Source organism: Salvelinus alpinus, chromosome 22 (assembly GCF_045679555.1).
Source record: "Salvelinus alpinus chromosome 22, SLU_Salpinus.1, whole genome shotgun sequence".
In the NCBI taxonomy this organism is placed as follows: Eukaryota; Metazoa; Chordata; class Actinopteri; order Salmoniformes; family Salmonidae; genus Salvelinus; species Salvelinus alpinus.
Genome location: NC_092107.1, coordinates 35,581,988 through 35,602,899, shown reverse-complemented (window position 1 = coordinate 35,602,899; position 20,912 = coordinate 35,581,988). Strand labels below are relative to the sequence as shown.

At 46.5% G+C, this 20,912-nt stretch overlaps 1 protein-coding gene across 6 annotated transcripts; it reads left to right on the top strand.

Moving 5' to 3' along the window:
• Positions 1–219: 219 nt before the first annotated feature.
• Positions 220–19,868, top strand: LOC139549462 (Golgi integral membrane protein 4-like). Of its 6 annotated transcripts, none has more exons than XM_071360006.1 (16): positions 220–1,593; positions 7,732–7,806; positions 7,923–7,972; positions 8,271–8,324; positions 8,396–8,546; positions 9,312–9,394; positions 9,545–9,628; positions 12,249–12,467; positions 12,568–12,822; positions 12,908–13,203; positions 13,353–13,429; positions 14,972–15,045; positions 16,888–17,046; positions 17,212–17,271; positions 17,521–17,598; positions 18,107–19,868. In XM_071360006.1, the coding sequence occupies exons 1-16, from the start codon at positions 1,407–1,409 to the stop codon at positions 18,242–18,244; spliced, it is 2,040 nt and encodes a 679-aa protein (XP_071216107.1). In that variant the 5' UTR covers positions 220–1,406; the 3' UTR covers positions 18,245–19,868. The 6 variants fall into 6 exon arrangements, with proteins under 6 accessions (XP_071216107.1, XP_071216106.1, XP_071216104.1 ...); XM_071360005.1 differs by having other exon boundaries at positions 796–1,593; positions 12,556–12,822; positions 17,527–17,598; positions 18,107–18,482; XM_071360003.1 differs by having other exon boundaries at positions 796–1,593; positions 12,556–12,822; positions 18,107–18,482.
• Positions 19,869–20,912: the final 1,044 nt, after the last annotated feature.

Here is a 20,912-nt window from a genome sequence, read left to right as displayed (position 1 = left end):
AGTCTCTGCAACATATCATGTGCATTTTGTCATTTAAATATACCACATCATACAGTATGCTTTAAAAAAAAAAAAGTTTGATAAATGTAACCTTAATTTAACTAGGCAAGTCAGTTAAGAACAAATTCTTATTGCGAATTACGGCCAAACCCGGACGACGCTGGGCCAATTGTGCGCCGCCCTTATGGGACTTCCAATCACCGCCGGATGTGATGCAGCCTGGATGTATGTCCCAATGCTACGAGGTGTTTGATGGGTGGGGATGGGCGTCGTTGTTGAGTCGAGGTGAGGGCACCACGCCTTTTGGACGCGAGGGAACGAGCTCAGAATTTCTTAAATGTACTGTATTACGTTTTCTCATATCAAAGACAGTACAGTGTGAAGACAGGCTAAAACTGCTTATCCAATAGAAATCCCCGATCGCGCTTGTATGTAATGCCATGGGGACAGTGTCTTCGGGTCGATCGGTCGTCTCACACCGAACTGCGCATGTAAAGGCTGTCAACTCAAAGATATAAAGTTGTTTGTGGCGAAAATGAAAACGTGTCAGTTTGTCGAGGTTGGAGTAAGAACATGTTCAACTACTTAAGACATTATCTCTAATCTAGGTTCTGCCTTTTATATTTCGAGAAAATTAATAACTAAGGAATACTTTTTCACTTCTCTCATTGACTCCTCAAACCTGCCTGGTCTGTTTCGCAAGCATTCCCGGAAGAATTGCGATGTTGCGCCTCTGGGTTTAGAAACTCTGTGCTCATGTTCTCCATCCCCCCGCCCACACATTCCAAAAGGTGCTTGACCGAACCCTGACGTGTCCAATGAGGAAAGTAAGTTCCGTTGAGGGCGGGTAGTTTGGGATTTCATTGGGGAAGGACTTCCTCCGTAGTTGCCGTTGGATGGAAGCTGCGCTGCGTAGGTGACACGTAACTAAAATTGAAAGTGTTGTAGGCCTCGTAAATATCGGGATTTTGATTTCTATTACAGTGATTGACAAAATCTGAACGCGTTGCAATGGGAATCTGTTACATCCGGTCTGGTTTTGTTTCCGAATAGAGTGAACATTGCTTCTACATTAAGCACAATGACAAATTCTGCTTCTCATGAAATATCGGAGTGAGTTTGCTCTGTGTAGTGTTGTCAAACGAAAATCCAAGGAAAAGTAAAAACAAACTGGGATTCCTTCGTGGATGTGGCTACACCGTTTTGTGGGCCAAAATGAATCCAACATATTCACTAAACTTGCCTCAACTCGAAAGTGTTTCTGCTCCCTCTGTTTAATAATGCTTGGGGACGACTGAGGTGAGAAGGGGTTTGAGGTAGTTATTAGTAGAAAGTTTAGACAAAGTTTGCACAGCAGTGACCCGACGATCGCTTGTGCAGGCGGCGGGGAGGGGAGCGATTCAATCATGGGAAACGGAGTGTGTTCTCGGAGGCAGCGGAGAGTCTTCCAGTCTCTCCTTCTCATCACGGTGGTTTTCGGAATGATTTATGGCGGGATGATATCGTATGAGATGCACAATCAGTTGAAGAGGACTGAGGCGATGGCTGTCAAGTACCAGCAACACCAAGAGTCGCTCTCGGCGCAGCTTCAAGGTAAATATTTTCCAGAACAGAGGTTTGAAGAAATAAAGGAAAGAACGGCGAGAGGGAGAAGTTCGAATGAGTGACTTGTATTTTGTACTTTTATGACTCCCTTTTCATTCTCCTTTAGCGATATCTGATTTTACAAAAAGAAAAAATTAAACAACGTTGCGAGTGTCGAAATCGTGACAGAAATCACTGTCACCGCTGTGGCTTATTTTGCATTTGCTGGCTCAGTTTCCTGTATGGGGGGGGGGGGTGGGTTAAACGTGAGTTTAGCACATATCACCCTCCACTTAGCCGTTAGCCAAGCATCATACCGGCGCCTAAGAGGTTATTTGGAGTTTGGTCGAGTCACATGGAATGTCCTTTCTTGATAAAGGATTTATGGCTGCAAAGTCGGACACACGCCTGGTGTCCGAAGGCATGCTCTGCACTTCTGGAAACCACTTGTCAGACAGGTCAGTAGGCTGGCATTCTAAACTCATAGGTCAACTCCCTCTACAGCTGCTTTCTCAATGTAGGCCCTGGCCTTTAGATAACGAAACCACCAATTGTATATTTGGTTGTACAATTGCGCTTTCTAGGTTAGTTCAAAACGTACACTTCAATTTTCATCTATTTTGTTATGTCACCTAGGTTAGGCTACACACATGGTGGTTGTTCCATGTTTTAAATGTACTGTATGCCCAGATGGACAGTCAATTAAGAATACATGGACCCGTTTGGACAGCGCTTCACTCAAATTCTGTCTGAGGTAACTCACTTCATCGTACTCACATTGCTGTGGAGTGATTCTTTTGTTCCCCTCGCTGTCATTCAATATCTACTCTCCACTGTTGATAGCATTAATGTGACCTATATTTAGAGATGGACTGTTACACAGCCCGGGGAGGGTATCGATTCACATTTCCCCCGATGACAACAGTGCAGCTGTTAACTGCCATACATTACTAAGACTTTTGCTGGCCTTCACGCTGCCAACGACTCTGGTGGTCGAGTTCCACCCAGTAGGCTAGTTACTGGATTTAAATGTTCTCTACTAGACAGTTAGCAGACAGTCTCATGCAGAGCAATTTACAATAACTGCATTGAAGTGAGAAGTCTAAGTTGCAATCAAAGAGATTTATCAGTCAAATACACAAAACAAAAATGTAAATGCAACATGAGTGGGAATAAGATCCCAGAAATGTTCCATAAGATTATTTCTCCTACAACAACATAAATTCACTAATTTGTTTATATCCCTGTTAGTGAGCATTTCTCATTTGGCAAGATAATCCATCCACCTGACAGGTTGTGGCATATCAAGAAGCTGATTAAACAGCATGATCATTACACAGGTGCACCTTGTGCTGGGGGGCAATAAAAGGTCAATCTAAAATGAACCGTTTTGTCACACAACACAACGCCACAGATTGAAGTTTTGAGGGGGAGTGCGCAATTGGCATGTTGACTGTAGGAATGTCCTCCAGAGATGTTGCCAGAGAATTGAATGTTAATTTCTCTACTATAAGCCGCCTTCAACGTCGTTTTATAGAATTTGTTAGTACGTCCAACCGGCCTCACGACCACAGATCACATCTAACCACGCCAGCCCAGGACCTCCACATCCGGCTTCTTCACCTGCGGGATCGTCTGAGACCAGCCACCCAGACAGCTGATGAAACTGTGGATTTGCACAACCAAAGAATTTCTGCACAAACTGTCAGAAACCGTCTCAGGGAAGCTCATCTGTGTGCTCGTCGTCCTCACCAGGGTCTTGACCTGACTGCAGATCGGCGTCGTAACCGACTTCAGTGGGCAATGCTCATCTTCGATGGCCACTGTCATGCTGGAGAAGTGTGCTCTTCACGGATGAATCCCAGTTTCAACTGTACCGGGCAGATGGCAGACAGCTTGTATGGCGTTGTGTGGTCGAATGGTTTGCTGATGTGAACAGACTGCCCCATGGTGGCGGTGGGGTTATGGGATGGGTCCTTTTTTCGAGCTTGAGACCTGGGACACACGGTTGTTTGTTCCTGGTACAACAGGGGTTTCTCTGGGTTTGTTCCTGGTACAACAGGGGTTTCTCTGGGTTTGTTCCTGGTACAACAGGGGTTCCTCTGGGTTTGTACCTGGTACAACAGGGGTTCCTCTGGGTTTGTACCTGGTACAACAGGGGTTTCTCTGGGTTTGTTCCTGGTACAACAGGGGTTTCTCTGGGTTTGTTCCTGGTACAACAGGGGTTCCTCTGGGTTTGTACCTGGTACAACAGGGGTTTCTCTGGGTTTGTTCCTGGTACAACAGGGGTTTCTCTGGGTTTGTTCCTGGTACAACAGGGGTTTCTCTGGGTTTGAACACTGTTCTAGACTTGATTCAATGCCTCCTTCCCTCTCCATCCTGCCTTGCCCCTTCTCTCTACCTCTCCCCTTCTCTCTTCCTCTCCCCTTCTCTCTACCTCTCCCCTTCTCTCTACCTCTCCCCTTCTCTCTTCCTCTCCCCTTCTCTCTACCTCTCCCCTTCTCTCTACCTCTCCCCTTCTCTCTTCCTCTCCCCTTCTCTCTACCTCTCCCCTTCTCTCTACCTCTCCCCTTCTCTCTACCTCTCCCCTTCTCTCTACCTCTCCCCTTCTCTCTTCCTCTCCCCTTCTCTCTACCTCTCCCCTTCTCTCTTCCTCTCCCCTTCTCTCTACCTCTCATCTGTCTCCCAGTGGTGTGTGTTTTTGCTTCACAGTTTGTCTCTGTCCTGACTTCCCCTCACCTAATCTATCAGGCCCGACTGTCTTGACTGAGAGAGATGCATGGCCTAATCTAAAAGAGATCACTGGCACTGAGAAATGAACACGCTGGAGCTGTACAGCTCAGACCACTCTCATGTCTTGGTCCCTGGTAAAGGTATGGTCCCAGTCTATGGGTATTAGAGGTCGACCGATTATGATTTTTCAACGCCGATACCGATTATTGGAGGACCAAAAAAGCCGATACTGATTAATCGGCCAATTTTTTTTATTTTATTTATTTATTTGAAATAATGACAATTACAACAATACTCAATGAACACTTATTTTAACTTAATATAATACATCAATAAAATCAATTTAGCCTCAAATAAATAATAAAACATGTTCAATTTGGTTTAAATAATGCAAAAACAAAGTGTTGGAGAAGAAAGTAAAAGTGCAATACGTGCCATGTAAGAAAGCTAACGTTTAAGTTCCTTGCTCAGAACATGAGAACATATGAAAGCTGGTGGTTCCTTTTAACATGAGTCTTCAATATTCCCAGGTAAGAAGTTTTAGGTTGTAGTTATTATAGGAATTATAGGACTATTTCTCTCTATACCATTTGTATTTCATATACCTTTGACTATTGGATGTTCTTATAGGCACTTTAGTATTGCCAGTGTAACGGTATAGCTTCCTTCCCTCTCCTTGCTCCTACCTGGGCTCGAACCAGGAACACATCGACAACAGCCACCCTCAACTACTCCAAGTCTCAGAGCGAGTGACGTTTGAAACGCTATTAGCGCGCACCCCGCTAACTAGCTAGCCATTTCACATCGGTTACACCAGCCTCATCTCGGGAGTTGATAGGCTTGAATTCATAAACAGCAGAGCTGCTGGCAAAACGCACGAAAGTGCTGTTTGAATGAATGCTTACGAGCCTGCTGGTGCCTACCATCGCTCAGACTGCTCTATCAAATCATAGACTTAATTATAACATAATAACACACAGAAATACGAGCCTTAGGTCATTAATATGGTCGAATCCGCAAACTATCATCTCAAAAACGAAACAATTATTCTTTCAGTGAAATACGGAACCGTTCCATAAATCTAAACATTCCTGTTACATTGCACAACCTTCAATGTTATGTCATAATTACGTAAAATTCTGGCAAATTAGTTCGCAATGAGCCAGGCGGCCCAAACTGTTGCATATACAGTTTGCGTTGCTCTGCGTGCAATGAACGCAAGAGAAGTGACACAATTTCACCTGGTTAATATTGCCTGCTAACCTGGATTTCTTTTAAAAATATGTACTTCTGTGTATTGATTTTAAGAAAGGCATTGATGTTTATGGTTAGGTACATGTTGGAGCAACGACAGTCCTTTTTCGCGAATCCGCACTGCATCGATTATATGCAACGCAGGACACGCTAGATAAACTAGTAATATCATCAACCATGTGTAGTTATAACTAGTAATTATGATTGATTGATTGTTTTTTATAAGATAAGTTTAATGCTAGCTAGCAACTTACCATGGCTTCTTACTGCATTCGCGTAACAGGCGGGGTCCTCGTGAGGCAGGTGGTTAGAGCGTTGGACTAGTTAACCGTAAGGTTGCAAGATTGAATCCCTGAGCTGACAAGGTAAAAATCTGTCGTTCTGCACCTGAACAAGGCAGTTAACCCACTGTTCCCCGGTAGGCCGTCATTGAAAATAAGAATGTGTTCTTAACTGACTTGCCTAGTTAAATAAAGGTGTAAAAAACTTTCTTTCTTTTTTAATCGTCGTCCAAAATTACAGATTTCCGATTGTTATGAAAACTTGAAATCGGCCCTAATTAATCGGCCATTCCGATTTTAATCGGTCGACCTCTAATGGGTATCTCTCAATAGTCTAACGTTTCTTCCTTTCCTCATTTCCTTTCCTTCACCCACACTAATCTGAGAAGTGGACAGGTGGAAGTACAGGTAGGCTTCCTTCCACCTTACTGCTTCCACTCCCCTCGTGTCCAGATCAGCGCCGGTAAGGAGACGTAGCCTACCCAGAATATATGTTGTGGAATTTAGCCCTAGTGTTAAAGGGAGTTACTAGCACTGTGTAATAAATGCATACTTTAAACCTGTGATGTTGAATGCATGTACAATAGGCCTTTGTTAAGCTACCTATTGTAATAAAGCGACGTTCAAAGGCGCTCTGGCGACGTTCAAAGGCGCTCTGGCGACGTTCAAAGGCGCTCTGGCGACGTTCAAAGGCGCTCTGACACTGTGCTGCTATGATTTTCCAGGTTGTATTATACGGACAACGTGTTGGGTTGGGTTGCTATTTGCATTTGGTTTTCATGATCTCACTCTACCCCTTTTAAAGTCTGGAGAAACACTCTTTCTCTTTCAGACAAAGACTAATAGTTTTTCTTACAACTTGTTGGAAATAAAGCTTCTCCTCCACAACCGTGTCATTCTGCTTGTCAAATTATTACTAACTTTACCCACTTTGGGATTTGAGAAGAGGTGGGGATAGGTAAAGGTGAGGTCAATCTCAGGGACTGTGGAGTATCACACCTGACCATCATTCAGCGAATGCCAGAATACACACTCTGAACCAATATAGAACACCCTCATTCATACACACACACACGTACAGTACACACACAGCAGAGGATCTGTTTGCTTGTTCAAAGCCTATAATTATCCTTTTGTGTGTGTGTGTTAAGTCTAAATGTTTGTATCATAGACAGCTTTCTGTTTAGCTTCCAGTCCAGATGGCCCTGTGAGAACATCCCCTCACAGTAACTGTTTTCTCTCTCTCTCCCTCATCCTCCTCTCTGTTTTCTCTCTCTCCCTCATCCTCCTCTCTGTTTTCTCTCTCTCCCTCATCCTCCTCTCTGTTTTCTCTCTCTTTCCCTCATCCTCCTCTCTGTTTTCTCTCTCTTTCCCTCATCCTCCTCTCTGTTTTCTCTCTCTTTCCCTCATCCTCCTCTCTGTTTTCTCTCTCTTTCCCTCATCCTCCTCTCTGTTTTCTCTCTCTCCCTCATCCTCCTCTCTGTTTTCTCTCTCTTTCCCTCATCCTCCTCTCTGTTTTCTCTCTCTTTCCCTCATCCTCCTCTCTGTTTTCTCTCTCTTTCCCTCATCCTCCTCTCTGTTTTCTCTCTCTTTCCCTCATCCTCCTCCTCTGTTTTCTCTCTCTTTCCCTCATCATCCTCTCTGTTTTCTCTCTCTCCCTCATCCTCCTCTCTGTTTTCTCTCTCTCCCTCATCCTCCTCTCTGTTTTCTCTCTCTCCCTCATCCTCCTCTCTGTTTTCTCTCTCTCCCTCATCCTCCTCTCTGTTTTCTCTCTCTCTCCCTCATCCTCCTCTCTGTTTTCTCTCTCTCTCCCTCATCCTCCTCTCTGTTTTCTCTCTCTCTCCCTCATCCTCCTCTCTGTTTTCTCTCTGTTTCTCAGTCGTGTATGAGCATCGCTCGCGGCTAGAGAAGTCTCTGCAGAAGGAACGTGTGGAACACAAGAAGGCCAAAGAGGGTGAGAGAGAGCAGCCAATAGTGTCTAAATTACTACATGAAGTACATCAATCCTCAATTATACACTCTTTACAACCGTGGTGATTCCATCATATCTTCCCCTCCTTTCTCCAACAGATTATCTGGTGTATAAACTTGAAACCCAACAGTCTCTGAACAAGGAGAAGGTAGGCCTTAGTCCTCAGCTCTAGTACTGACAGAAAGAGATGCTGTTAAATCCAGCATTAATATGCCCATCTGTTATAGTAGGACTGTTAAATGAATCTGTCTGACTGCCAACATCTGTCCAGACTGAGCCACAGTTCTATTCTAATGGTTTTATTAGGTCAGCAGCACTGATGTCACTTCCTGCTGTGGGCTGAAATGCCTCTGAGGGGAGTGTGTTTGGGGTTGTTGATAATGTAATATTAAAGGACGAGTAGAGACGGGGATTGTAAATGTTTGTCGTTTTTGTTTGTTAAACAGCAGGACACCAGCAACAAATTCAACTCTTTGCATGGGCAGCACCAGATGTTGAAGGTAAGTAAGCACGCACACACACACACACACACACACACACACACACACACACTCTGTCCTTGTTGTTTTAGAAGCAGCATGAGGACCTGAAGAAGCAGCACTATGACCTGCAGGAACAGCATCAGATTCAGGGAGAGGACCACGGCAAGGCCTTGGACGAACACAAGGACCGCTTTGACAAACTACAGCAGACCAAAGAGATGGAAGCCTCCAAACTCAAAGGTGCACCCACACACCGACGGACCCGCACACAGACACGGACCCACCCACAGACACGGACCCACCCACAGACACGGACCCACCCACAGACACGGACAGACCCACAGAAAGCCACAGCCAGAGACAGCCACAGCCAGAGACAGCCACAGCCAGAGACAGCCACAGCCAGAGACAGCCACAGCCACAGCCAGAGACAGCCACAGCCAGCCAGAGACAGCCACAGCCAGCCAGAGACAGCCACAGCCAGCCAGAGACAGCCACAGCCAGCCAGCAGCCAGCCAGAGACAGCCACAGCCAGCCAGAGACAGCCACAGCCAGCCAGAGACACAGCCACCCAGAGACACAGCCAGGCAGAGACACAGCCACCCACCCAGAGACACAGCCAGCCAGGCAGAGCCAGGCAGAGACACAGCCACCCACCCAGAGACAGACACAGCCAGCCAGAGACACAGCCAGGCAGAGACACAGCCACCCACCCAGAGACACAGCCAGCCAGGCAGAGCCAGGCAGAGACACAGCCAGCCAGGCAGAGACACAGCCAGCCAGGCAGAGACAGGCAGAGACACAGCCACCCACCCAGAGACACAGACACCCACCCAGAGACACAGCCAGCCAGGCAGAGACAGCCAGCCAACCAGAAACATCCAGAAAGGAGTGAATACTAGGTCTTTGTCTCCCTCTGCTGACTTGGAGCGGTGTTGCAGTTTGGAGTTGAGAAGGTGTGTGACATAATAAATATGGTGCATGTCTTTTATGTAATTACTGTAGAGAATGTGTATAATCTGCGAGAGGAGAATAAGCAGCTGAGGAAATCTCACCAGGACATCCATGTCCAGCTGCAGGATGCACGGGTGAGTCCTGGGAATACTAGAGTCTGACTACAACCTGGAATTATTTCTGTAAATGTGTAGATATTGAATATGGAAAAAGCAAAGGAGGATCCATCACCATGTTGTTTTTTTTATCTTACTATATTATTATTGTTGTTGTTATTATTACAGATAGTACATAAGGACTTGAAGGCTGCGCATGATCAGCTTGCACTGACGCTAGAGGACCACAAGAGCGCGCTGGTCGCCGCTCAGGTAGGGAGACACACTGACTGTTCTTTCTAACATGCTGTCTGGGGACTATCCTGGTTTCTAACATGCTGTCTGGGGACTATCCTGGTTTCTAACATGCTGTCTGGGGACTATCCTGGTTTCTAACATGCTGACTGGGGACTATCCTGGTTTCTAACATGCTGTCTGGGGACTATCCTGGTTTCTAACATGCTGTCTGGGGACTATCCTGGTTTCTAACATGCTGTCTGGGGACTATCCTGGTTTCTAACATGCTGTCTGGGGACTATCCTGGTTTCTAACATGCTGTCTGGGGACTATCCTGGTTTCTAACATGCTGACTGGGGACTATCCTGGTTTCTAACATGCTGTCTGGGGACTATCCTGGTTTCTAACATGCTGTCTGGGGACTATCCTGGTTTCTAACATGCTGTCTGGGGACTATCCTGGTTTCTAACATGCTGTCTGGGGACTATCCTGGTTTCTAACATGCTGTCTGGGGACTATCCTGGTTTCTAACATGCTGTCTGGGGACTATCCTGGTTTCTAACATGCTGTCTGGGGACTATCCTGGTTTCTAACATGCTGTCTGGGGACTATCCTGGTTTCTTAACATGCTGTCTGGGGACTATCCTGGTTTCTTAACATGCTGTCTGGGAACTATCCTGGTTTCTAACATGCTGTCTGGGGACTATCCTGGTTTCTAACATGCTGACTGGGGACTATCCTGGTTTCTAACATGCTGTCTGGGGACTATCCTGGTTTCTAACATGCTGTCTGGGGACTATCCTGGTTTCTAACATGCTGTCTGGGGACTATCCTGGTTTCTAACATGCTGTCTGGGGACTATCCTGGTTTCTAACATGCTGTCTGGGGACTATCCTGGTTTCTAACATGCTGTCTGGGGACTATCCTGGTTTCTAACATGCTGTCTGGGGACTATCCTGGTTTCTAACATGCTGTCTGGGGACTATCCTGGTTTCTAACATGCTGTCTGGGGACTATCCTGGTTTCTAACATGCTGACTGGGGACTATCCTGGTTTCTAACATGCTGACTGGGGACTATCCTGGTTTCTAACATGCTGTCTGGGGACTATCCTGGTTTCTAACATGCTGTCTGGGGACTATCCTGGTTTCTAACATGCTGTCTGGGGACTATCCTGGTTTCTAACATGCTGTCTGGGGACTATCCTGGTTTCTAACATGCTGACTGGGGACTATCCTGGTTTCTAACATGCTGTCTGGGGACTATCCTGGTTTCTAACATGCTGTCTGGGGACTATCCTGGTTTCTAACATGCTGTCTGGGGACTATCCTGGTTTCTAACATGCTGTCTGGGGACTATCCTGGTTTCTTAACATGCTGTCTGGGGACTATCCTGGTTTCTTAACATGCTGTCTGGGAACTATCCTGGTTTCTTAACATGCTGTCTGGGAACTATCCTGGTTTCTAACATGCTGTCTGGGGACTATCCTGGTTTCTAACATGCTGCCTGGGGACTATCCTGGTTTCTAACATGCTGTCTGGGGACTATCCTGGTTTCTAACATGCTGTCTGGGGACTATCCTGGTTTCTAACATGCTGTCTGGGGACTATCCTGGTTTCTAACATGCTGTCTGGGGACTATCCTGGTTTCTAACATGCTGTCTGGGGACTATCCTGGTTTCTAACATGCTGTCTGGGGACTATCCTGGTTTCTAACATGCTGTCTGGGGACTATCCTGGTTTCTAACATGCTGACTGGGGACTATCCTGGTTTCTAACATGCTGACTGGGGACTATCCTGGTTTCTTAACATGCTGTCTGGGGACTATCCTGGTTTCTAACATGCTGTCTGGGGACTATCCTGGTTTCTAACATGCTGTCTGGAGACTATCCTAGTGACGGACAGGAAGGCATGACTCAGAGCGGTAGTGTTGGTGTGTGTGTTGGGGCGGTGGGAGGATGGGTGTCAGGTGGGTTGGTTCACTACGGGGTGTCTGAACTTGAGCGGCACATCAAAAGCATTCTTAAACTAATCTGACGGGAAAATCAAATGGGAGGTGATTGGAGCGAGAGAGAGGAGAATAAATGTAAGTATTCTACAGCTTTGGCTGTCAGAAAAGGCATGGAGTGTGTTTGATTATCCGGGTGTTGCGGCTTAACTGGTCCAGTCCATTTGATGTACAAGGGGGAGAAAGGACTGTACCACTAATTCTGGAAAGGTGGGGGGGGGGGGGGGGTTGATGTGGACTGGCCTAATGGTCCTTAGCTCCGATGTCTTGCCATCTGTAGGTGGGCTGTCCTTTTGCATGTCTGCTGCCTGGCTGTCCCCCTCGCATGATTACCTCTCGTTTCTCACCACTGACCCCTGATCTTCTGGCTCGCTTTACGCCGTCTTCCTGGTTCTGACAACGCTGCCTCCTAACGCACTTCTAACCTTTGGCTAACCTTTGGCTAACGCAAGTTTGCAAGTGCCCTTCAATAAATCCGACTTGAGGTTGTTTGCATGTCCTGGCCTCACTGTTTCCTTATGGTTGTCTGATGGTTATTTAATGGTTGTCTGATGGTTATTTTATGGTTGTCTGATGGTTGTCTGAAGGTTATGGTTGTCTGATGGTTATTTAATGGTTGTCTGATGGTTGTCTGATGGTCTCTCCTCAGGTCCAGGTGGATGAGTATAAACAACTCAAAGAGACCCTGATCAGAATGCCCAGCCTTCAACATGATCAAAACCCCTCCCACCAACAGGCCCAGCCAGCTGCTGTATTGGCAGAGCCCCATGAACAGGCTCCACCCTCACCACAGTCAGCTGCCTTATTCGCTGAGCCCCACGTAGAAGCACACACCCATGAGGAAGACCATGGGGACACACAATCCAGGGTACACCGACTCACACATACAAAAACACACACTACCATACACTCTCTTCCTCTCATCCTCTCATCCACTCTGTTCTTCTAATAAGCAGTTGCATCTGCAGGAAGAGGAAGTGGGCAAGCCAGAGTTCCAGTCTCAGCCTGCCCAGTCCCACCATGCCGAGAAAGAGGGATATGGGGATGCAGAGGGGGAGGCAGAGAGGAGGAGAGAGCTGGCGGAGGAAGAGATGGAGCAGGCCGGGCAGCCCCAGAAGCTGGAGGAGGAATCTGAACAACCACAGGAGGACGAGGGGTTGGAGGCGGAACACGACCAGCCACACGACAACGCTCTGGACCGTCAGAGACGCCAACCACAACTGGTAAGAACCAGTTAGAACTGCTTAATACAAGCTCTTTAAAACAGCATTAGAACCTGTTGTCTCATTGTCTGTCTGCTTTCCCCAGGATCCACAAAATGACATCCACCTCGTCCCTGAGACCCACCTGCAGCAGGAGGCCCACGTGACCCAGGCGAAGCGGGTGAAGTCTGCCTACGAGCAGCAGCAGGAGCAGCAGCGCCTGGAGGCTGAGAGGACCCAGAGGACGAGGGAGCTCCAGCTGCGCCAGGAGGCCCTGCTGGCCCAGAGAATGACCGTGCAGAGGGAGAGAGAGCTGCGTCTGCGAGCTCAGCACGAGAGAGAGGAGGAGCAGCATCGAGAGGCGGACCGTCGGGAACAGCTACTGAAGGAAGAGCAGATCAGGTCAGAGGGCAAGGGGCAGGGGTCAAAGGTTATGTAGAGGTCACAAAGAGGTCTCGGTTCAATTCATTAATTACTTATTGAAAAGAATTTGACCCCACAACATGCCCATGGAATGGTGTTACATTGTGTTGTAATATTATGTTGTTCAGGAAGAAGAGTAACTATGAGAACATGGAAAATGACATCGTCCAAGGTGATGAAGAACCTCATATTGATGATGACGAAGGTGAGGGAATCAATCAAACTCGTCAAACATTTTCTGTCTGGATTCTGGAGCCATTTTAATGATGGAGACCGATATTGACATTTACACACAATTTATGTTATTTTTTCTATGAATTAGTCTGAAATAAGGCCTTGACGAGTGTGATTGCATACAGTGCATTCCCGGAAGTATTCTGACCCCTCCCCTTATTCTAAAATGGATTTGATTAAAAAAAGAAAATCCTCAGCAATCTACATACAATACCCCATAATGACAAAGCGAAAACATGTTTTTACAAATGTTTGCTAATTTATTTAAAATAAAAAAAAACATGAGTATTCAGACCCTTTGCTATGAGACTCAAAATTGAGCTCGGAGGTGCGTCCTCCGAGACAGGATTGTGTCGAGGCACAGATCTGGGGAAAGGTACCAAAACATTTCTACAGCATTGAAGGTCCCCAAGAACACAATGGCCTCCATCATTCTTAAATGGAAGAAGACTCTTCCTAGAGTTTGCCACCCGGCCAAACTGAGCAATCAGGTGAGAAGGGCCTTGGTTAGGGAGGTGTCCAAGAACCCAATGGTCACTCTGACAGAGTTCCTCTGAGAACCTTCCAGAAAGACAGCCATCTCTGCAGCACTCTACCAATCAGGCCTTTACGGTAGAGTGGCCAGACGGAAGCCACTCCTCAGTAAAAGGCACATGACGTCCCGCTTGGAGTTTGCCAAAAGGCACCTAAAGGACTCTCAGACCATGAGAAACAAGATTCTCTAGTCTGATGAAACCAAGTTTGAACTCTTTGGCCTGAATGCCAAGTGTCACTTCTGGAAGAAACCTGGCACCATCCCTACGGTGAAGCATGGTGGTGGCAGCATCATGCTGTGGGGATGTTTTTCAGCAGAAGGGACTAGGAGTTTAGTCAGGATCGAGGGAAAGATGAACAGAGCAAAGTACAGAGAGATACTTGATGAAATCCTGCTCCAGAGCTCTCAGGACCTCAGACTGGGGTGAAGGTTCACCTTCCAACAGGACAACGACCCTAAGCACACAGCCAAGACAACACAGGAGTGGCTTAGGGACAAGTCTCTGAATGTCCTTGAGATGCCCAGCCAGAGCCCGGACTTGAACCCGATCGAACATCTCTGGAGAGACCTGAAAATAGCTGTACAGCAACGCTCCCCATCCAACCTGACAGAGCTTGAGAGGATCTGCAGAGAAGAATGGGAGAAACTCCCCAAATACAGGTGTGCCAAGCTTGTAGTGTCATACCCAAGAAGACTCGAGGCTGTAATCATTGCCAAATATGCTTCAACACAGTATTGAGTAAAGGGTCTGAATACTTATGTAAATGTCATATTTTATTTTTATGTATATTTGCAAAATAAAATCTGAAAACCATTTTATGCTTTTGTCATTATGGGGTATTGTGTGTAGAATTTAATCAATTTTAGAATAAGGCTGTAACGTAACAAAATGTGGGAAAAGTAAAGGGGTCTGGATACTTTCCATGCTTACCTGGCTGCTTACCTGGCTGTTTACCTGTCGGCTTGCGGTGTGTACAGAGAGGGACCCTCACATGGAGCATGATGAGGAGGAGCAAGATGAAGAGGACCACCGAGTACCACAACTACAGAAGGTGAGACCTGTCTTTAGATCAGTCTACCTAACAGTCTCTGTCAACCACTGATTGTAATGATCCACTGACAGTCATATGGTCTGATGTGAATCTGTGATCCCAGTTTGAACTGTACTTTTCACTCTTTTGTCTCTGACATCAGAGTTGTTCTTTTACGTTTCACCTTTAACTAGGCAAGTCAGTTAGGAACTTTGGGGCGGCAGGTGGTTAGAGTGTAGAGGAGGCAGGTAGCCTAGTGGTTAGAGTGTAGAGGTGGCAGGTAGCCTAGTGGTTAGAGTGTAGAGGTGGCAGGTAGCCTAGTGGTTAGAGTGTAGAGGTGGCAGGTAGCCTAGTGGTTAGAGTGTAGAGGTGGCAGGTAGCCTAGTGGTTAGAGTGTAGAGGTGGCAGGTAGTCTAGTGGTTAGAGTGTAGAGGTGGCAGGTAGCCTAGTGGTTAGAGTGTAGAGGTGGCAGGTAGCCTAGTGGTTAGAGTGTAGAGGTGGCAGGTAGCCTAGTGGTTAGAGTGTAGAGGTGGCAGGTAGCCTAGTGGTTAGAGTGTAGAGGTGGCAGGTAGCCTAGTGGTTAGAGTGTAGAGGTGGCAGGTAGCCTAGTGGTTAGAGTGTAGAGGTGGCAGGTAGCCTAGTGGTTAGAGTGTAGAGGTGGCAGGTAGCCTAGTGGTTAGAGTGTAGAGGTGGCAGGTAGCCTAGTGGTTAGAGTGTAGAGGTGGCAGGTAGCCTAGTGGTTAGAGTGTAGAGGTGGCAGGTAGCCTAGTGGTTAGAGTGTAGAGGTGGCAGGTAGCCTAGTGGTTAGAGTGTAGAGGTGGCAGGTAGCCTAGTGGTTAGAGTGTAGAGGTGGCAGGTAGCCTAGTGGTTAGAGTGTAGAGGTGGCAGGTAGCCTAGTGGTTAGAGTGTAGAGGTGGCAGGTAGCCTAGTGGTTAGAGTGTAGAGGTGGCAGGCAGCCTAGTGGTTAGAGTGTAGAGGTGGCAGGCAGCCTAGTGGTTAGAGTGTAGAGGTGGCAGGTAGCCTAGTGGTCAGAGTGTAGGGACGGCAGGCAGCCTAGTGGTTAGAGCATTGGGCCAGTAACCGGAAGGTTGCAAGATCGAATCCCCGAGCTGACAAGGTACAGGTCTGCAGTCAACCCACTGTTCCCCGGTAGGCCGTCATTGAAAGTAAGAATTTGTTGTTAACTGACTTGCATGGTAAAATAAAGTTTAAAAAAAAATATATATATATATATTCTTATTTACCATGACGGCCTACTGGGGAACAGTGGGTTAACTGCAGGTTGTACATCTTTTAAAGTCGTGTAAAATGATTGAATTGACTACATGTCTTTCTAAGAAGTCCTAAAACCAGAGTTAGTGATGTAGTGAATTATGGTACTGGAGGGGTTTAAACTCCTCATTCACTAGTGATGTAGTGAATTATGGCACTGGAGGGCTTTAAACTCCTCATTCACTAGTGATGTAGTGAATTATGGCACTGGAGGGCTTTAAACTCCTCATTCACTAGTGATGTAGTGAATTATGGTACTGGAGGGCTTTAAACTCCTCATTCACTAGTGATGTAGTGAATTATGGCACTGGAGGGCTTTAAACTCCTCATTCACTAGTGATGTAGTGAATTATGGAGGACCTGTTGGTAGTGGAGGGGTTTAAACTCCTCTCTTTCCCTGCCTGACACAAACAGCAGCCACAACCATAGCCACAGTCCCTTGGGTGTTGGTCTAGTGTTCTTTCCCTGTGCGTGCGTGCGTGCGTGAGCATGGATAGTAAACCAGAAAGACCCACCCCTATCTGAACTGTAATATGCACAGTTTCACACGCAACACACTGATACTCTCTCTCCGTCCCTCCCGTCCTGCAGGGGGCGGTAGAGGGGGAGGTGGACCCAGAGGATGACCCTAATAACCAGGGAGAGGATGAGTTTGACGTGGCAGAGGAGCAGCATCTTCAGCATAGGGAAGAAGAGGAGGCAGACACGCACCCTAACCCCAATCACCCAGCCATAGACGAGGAACTGGTGGTGAGAGGAGGGAGGGAGGAAACGAGGGATAAGAGAGGAAGGAGACGACAGTTAGAAATAGTCTGAGATATGAGGATGACAAACTTAGCCTGACACATGCAACGGGTAAAAGTTGCCCCAGTGACCTTGCCATTGTAACAGTTGTCGTGGTTTCTATGTTTACAGATGGCGGTAAACCCCGATCAGCAGGAAGACAATCTGGATGAGCTGTATCCGGAGGACGAGGTACACACACACACACACACACACACTACTCACACACTACACACACACACACACACACACTACTCACACACACACACACACACACCACACACACACTACACACACACACAACACACTACACACACACACTACACACACACACACACACACACACACACACACACACACACTACACACACACACACACACTACACACACAGGTCTAAACAGAGGGAGAAGACATGGTCTGATGGTGGTTAACCCTGTTAGGTACAGGAGGATTTGGCCAGGGGGCAGAAGAGGGAGGAGGAGGAGGAGGAGCCATACAACGAGGAGAACGGAGAACACGTGAGTCTAGAACACTATGGAATATTGTACGTGGAACCCTGAGTGGGAAAACGACTGTGGGTTTGGCCAATTAAACAGACTTTCTTCAGGGTCTCTGGGGGTGTCTGATAACCCCCAAGCTCAGTGTGTGTGTGTGTGTGTGTGTGTGTGTGTGTGTGTGTGTGTGTGTGTGTGTGTGTGTGTGTGTGTGTGTGTGTGTGTGTGTGTGTGTGTGTGTGTGTGTGTGTGTGTGTGCCCCTCCCCCCCCATCTAAACACTAGTGAATGATCTGACACTGCTCCACAATGGTCAGTCTGTCACCGGTTCACCATACTTGCCACAATGTTCAAGGATGATCTGCCTGTTGGCCTGTATTCCATGTTCTCACCTTACTGCTCTAGAACGTTCCATCGGTGGCAGTTCCTAGAGTCATGTATACATATTTGGCTGCTCTAGTGTAGAACATTGGTCCTCTCCACATCCTGTCTATGGTCTAACCCAACTGGTGACTGTGTTTGTTCTGATGCAGGATGACGTGAAAGAGCAAGAGGTCCCAGCAGAGAAAGAGGGAGAACACGGGAAAGGAGAGATCCAGGAGGAGGAGAACTACGAAGACAAGGAGGTGGGGGTTGGACGGGACGAGCGGCCCAATCGAAGGGAAATGTGAGCTGGACAGAGACAATGACCAATGAGAGTGCCTTTCCCCATCACTGGGAGCCAATCAGATCTCACTATTGTTCCCTCTAAAGGAGTAAAATCAGGCACCCACTCGGCATTCCGATCGGAATTCTATTGGAATGTCTGCTTGGAGATTCCCTTTTGTTTTTGTGTGGGACTGGAACTCATGAACTTCTGGACAGAATTCTCCTACTGGAACTGGGAATACTATATATATATATATATATTGAACAAAAATATAAACACTACATGTAAATATTGGTTTCATTAGCATTTCTCCTTTGCAAAGGTAATCCATCCACTTGACAGGTTTAGCATATCATGAAGCTGATTAAACATGATCATTACACAGGTGCACCTTGTGCTGGGGACAGTAAAAGGCCACACTAAAATGTGCAGTTTTGTCACAACACAATGCCACAGATGTGTCAAGTTTTGAGGGAGTGTGCAATTGGCATGCTGACAGCAGGAATATCCACCAGAGCTGCTGCCAGAGAATTGAATGTTAATTTCTCTACCATAAGCCACCTCCAATGTCGTTTTAGAGATTTTGGCAGTATATCCAACCTGCCTCACAACCTCAGACCATGTGTAACCACGCCTGTCCAGGACTTCCACTTCCGACTTCTTCAGCTGCGGGATCTTCTGAGACTAGCTACCGGGACAGCTGATCAAACTAGGGAGTATTTCCGTCTGTAATAAAGCCATTTTTGGGGGGAAAACTCATTCTGACTGGCTGGGCCTGGGAGGGCATAGGCCCACCCATGGCTGCGCCCCTGCCCAGTCATGTGAAATCCATAGATTAATAGGGCCTCATGAATTTATATTAATTGACTGATTTCCTTAAATGAACTGCAACTCAGTAAAATCGTAGAAATATTTGCATGTTGCGTTTATTTTTAAAAAAGAATCTGTGTGTGTACTCACACACACACACACATCTGTCTTTCCATCTAGTGACCTATCAGACAGACATGAGAAGGTCACGTTGCTGTATACTATCTGTTTGTGACCAGAAAGAGATAGACACAAACCTTCCATTTGAGTGTGTCTTTTAAATTTGTTTTGTACAATTTTATTTTTTATTTTATTTTTTAACACCAAATTCCTCTCAATGTACGTTTAGTAAGACATGCTTTCCAATCTTCTGTTTATTTATTCTAGATATGACAATCCTTATGGCGGGATTTGAACATGTTTCTCTTGAAATCGACTTATTACTGCAGGAAAGAACTACTGTATCACGGATGACAATAGGAGGAAAAAAAGCAACCGTTAATTTTCATTCTTTTGTTTTACTTGTCTACGTTGCTTGTCCTTTTGTTACTAGCTAAGTACGCATTGCCAGTGGATCACAGGTCCTTTCATCGTGTCGTTTTTCAGTTGACCTGGATCTAAATCACAAATATCCACTTGACCCGTTCACCCGATCCTTAATTACTACTGTGTAATGTATAGAAAAACAAACATTTGGACATTTTTCCACCTGCCTGGGGGAAAAAAATTGTTTATTTGGTAACAACAAAGTGAATGTGGTTGAATTTAACATGTATAAAAGCATTTACTACCTAGAGGCTGGTGTGTGTGAGGAATAAACATGGTGACGGTTTTAACATGTTGCTTTTCCTCCTGCAGTGGAGCGACCAGAGGTGAAATGATACGGTCCATCTCACCCTTCCTTTAGGGAATCAAACTGCTCTGAAGAGAACGACAATACTTGAGCGAGAAAATACTTCAAACACACATTTCACCCGTTTTCAGCCTTTTACCCCGAGGACCAAGATAATCTCATCAGCCATGTTGGCCCTCTTCCTCTGTGTGTTCCCCCGGGGGGCTCTGGGATGTTGGAGTGGGAACGATTCTGAGGTGACTCATTGATGTGCTAATAGCAGGCTGGAGAAACACACACACACACCCTACAGTCATGATTGTTCAGTGATGCTAAGCTCTCTCTCTTCCAAGGTCTCATCTGGAGTCATGGAGGCTGTTTCTGGTCTCCTATTGGATGAATAACTATTCATTAATCGTTTCTGTGTCTCCTGTTGCCAGAGGCCAAATCCTATCTTGAGACGCAAATACATAACCAATCCCTCTCCCCAAATCTTCGTTTGACATCGATGCATGATTTATATGAAGGTTTGAGTTAAGAGTAAATCTCAATTTAGGATTCAGCCCCAAGGGAACGTCCCAACTTTTTAGTATTACTAAAAGTATTGCAAGTACCATCATGCAGCCTTCTTGTCTAGAGAGACCAAGGTAATGGACACTCAGTGCTCTAGAGTGTTGTTGTCCAGAGAGACCAAGGTAATGGACACTCAGTGCTCTAGAGTGTTGTTGTCCAGAGAGACCAAGGTAATGGACGCTCAGTGCTCTAGAGTGTTGTTGTCCAGAGAGACCAAGGTAATGGACGCTCAGTGCTCTAGAGTGTTGTTGTCCAGAGAGACCAAGGTAATGGACACTCAGTGCTCTAGAGTGTTGTTGTCCAGAGAGACCAAGGTAATGGACACTCAGTGCTCTAGAGTGTTGTTGTCCAGAGAGACCAAGGTAATAGACACTCAGTGCTCTAGAGTGTTGTTGTCCAGAGAGACCAAGGTAATAGACACTCAGTGCTCTAGAGTGTTGTTGTCCAGAGAGACCTAGGTAATGGACACTCAGTG

Excerpts from the sequence above, each read along its gene's own strand:
- LOC139549462 (XM_071360003.1), top strand. The coding sequence starts at position 1,407 with ATGGGAAACGGAGTGTGTTCTCGGAGGCAGCGGAGAGTCTTCCAGTCT. Across the intron at positions 9,395-9,544 it reads TCCAGCTGCAGGATGCACGG|ATAGTACATAAGGACTTGAA; the intron begins GTGAGTCCTGGG and ends TTATTATTACAG. Across the intron at positions 12,823-12,907 it reads AGAGACGCCAACCACAACTG|GATCCACAAAATGACATCCA; the intron begins GTAAGAACCAGT and ends TGCTTTCCCCAG.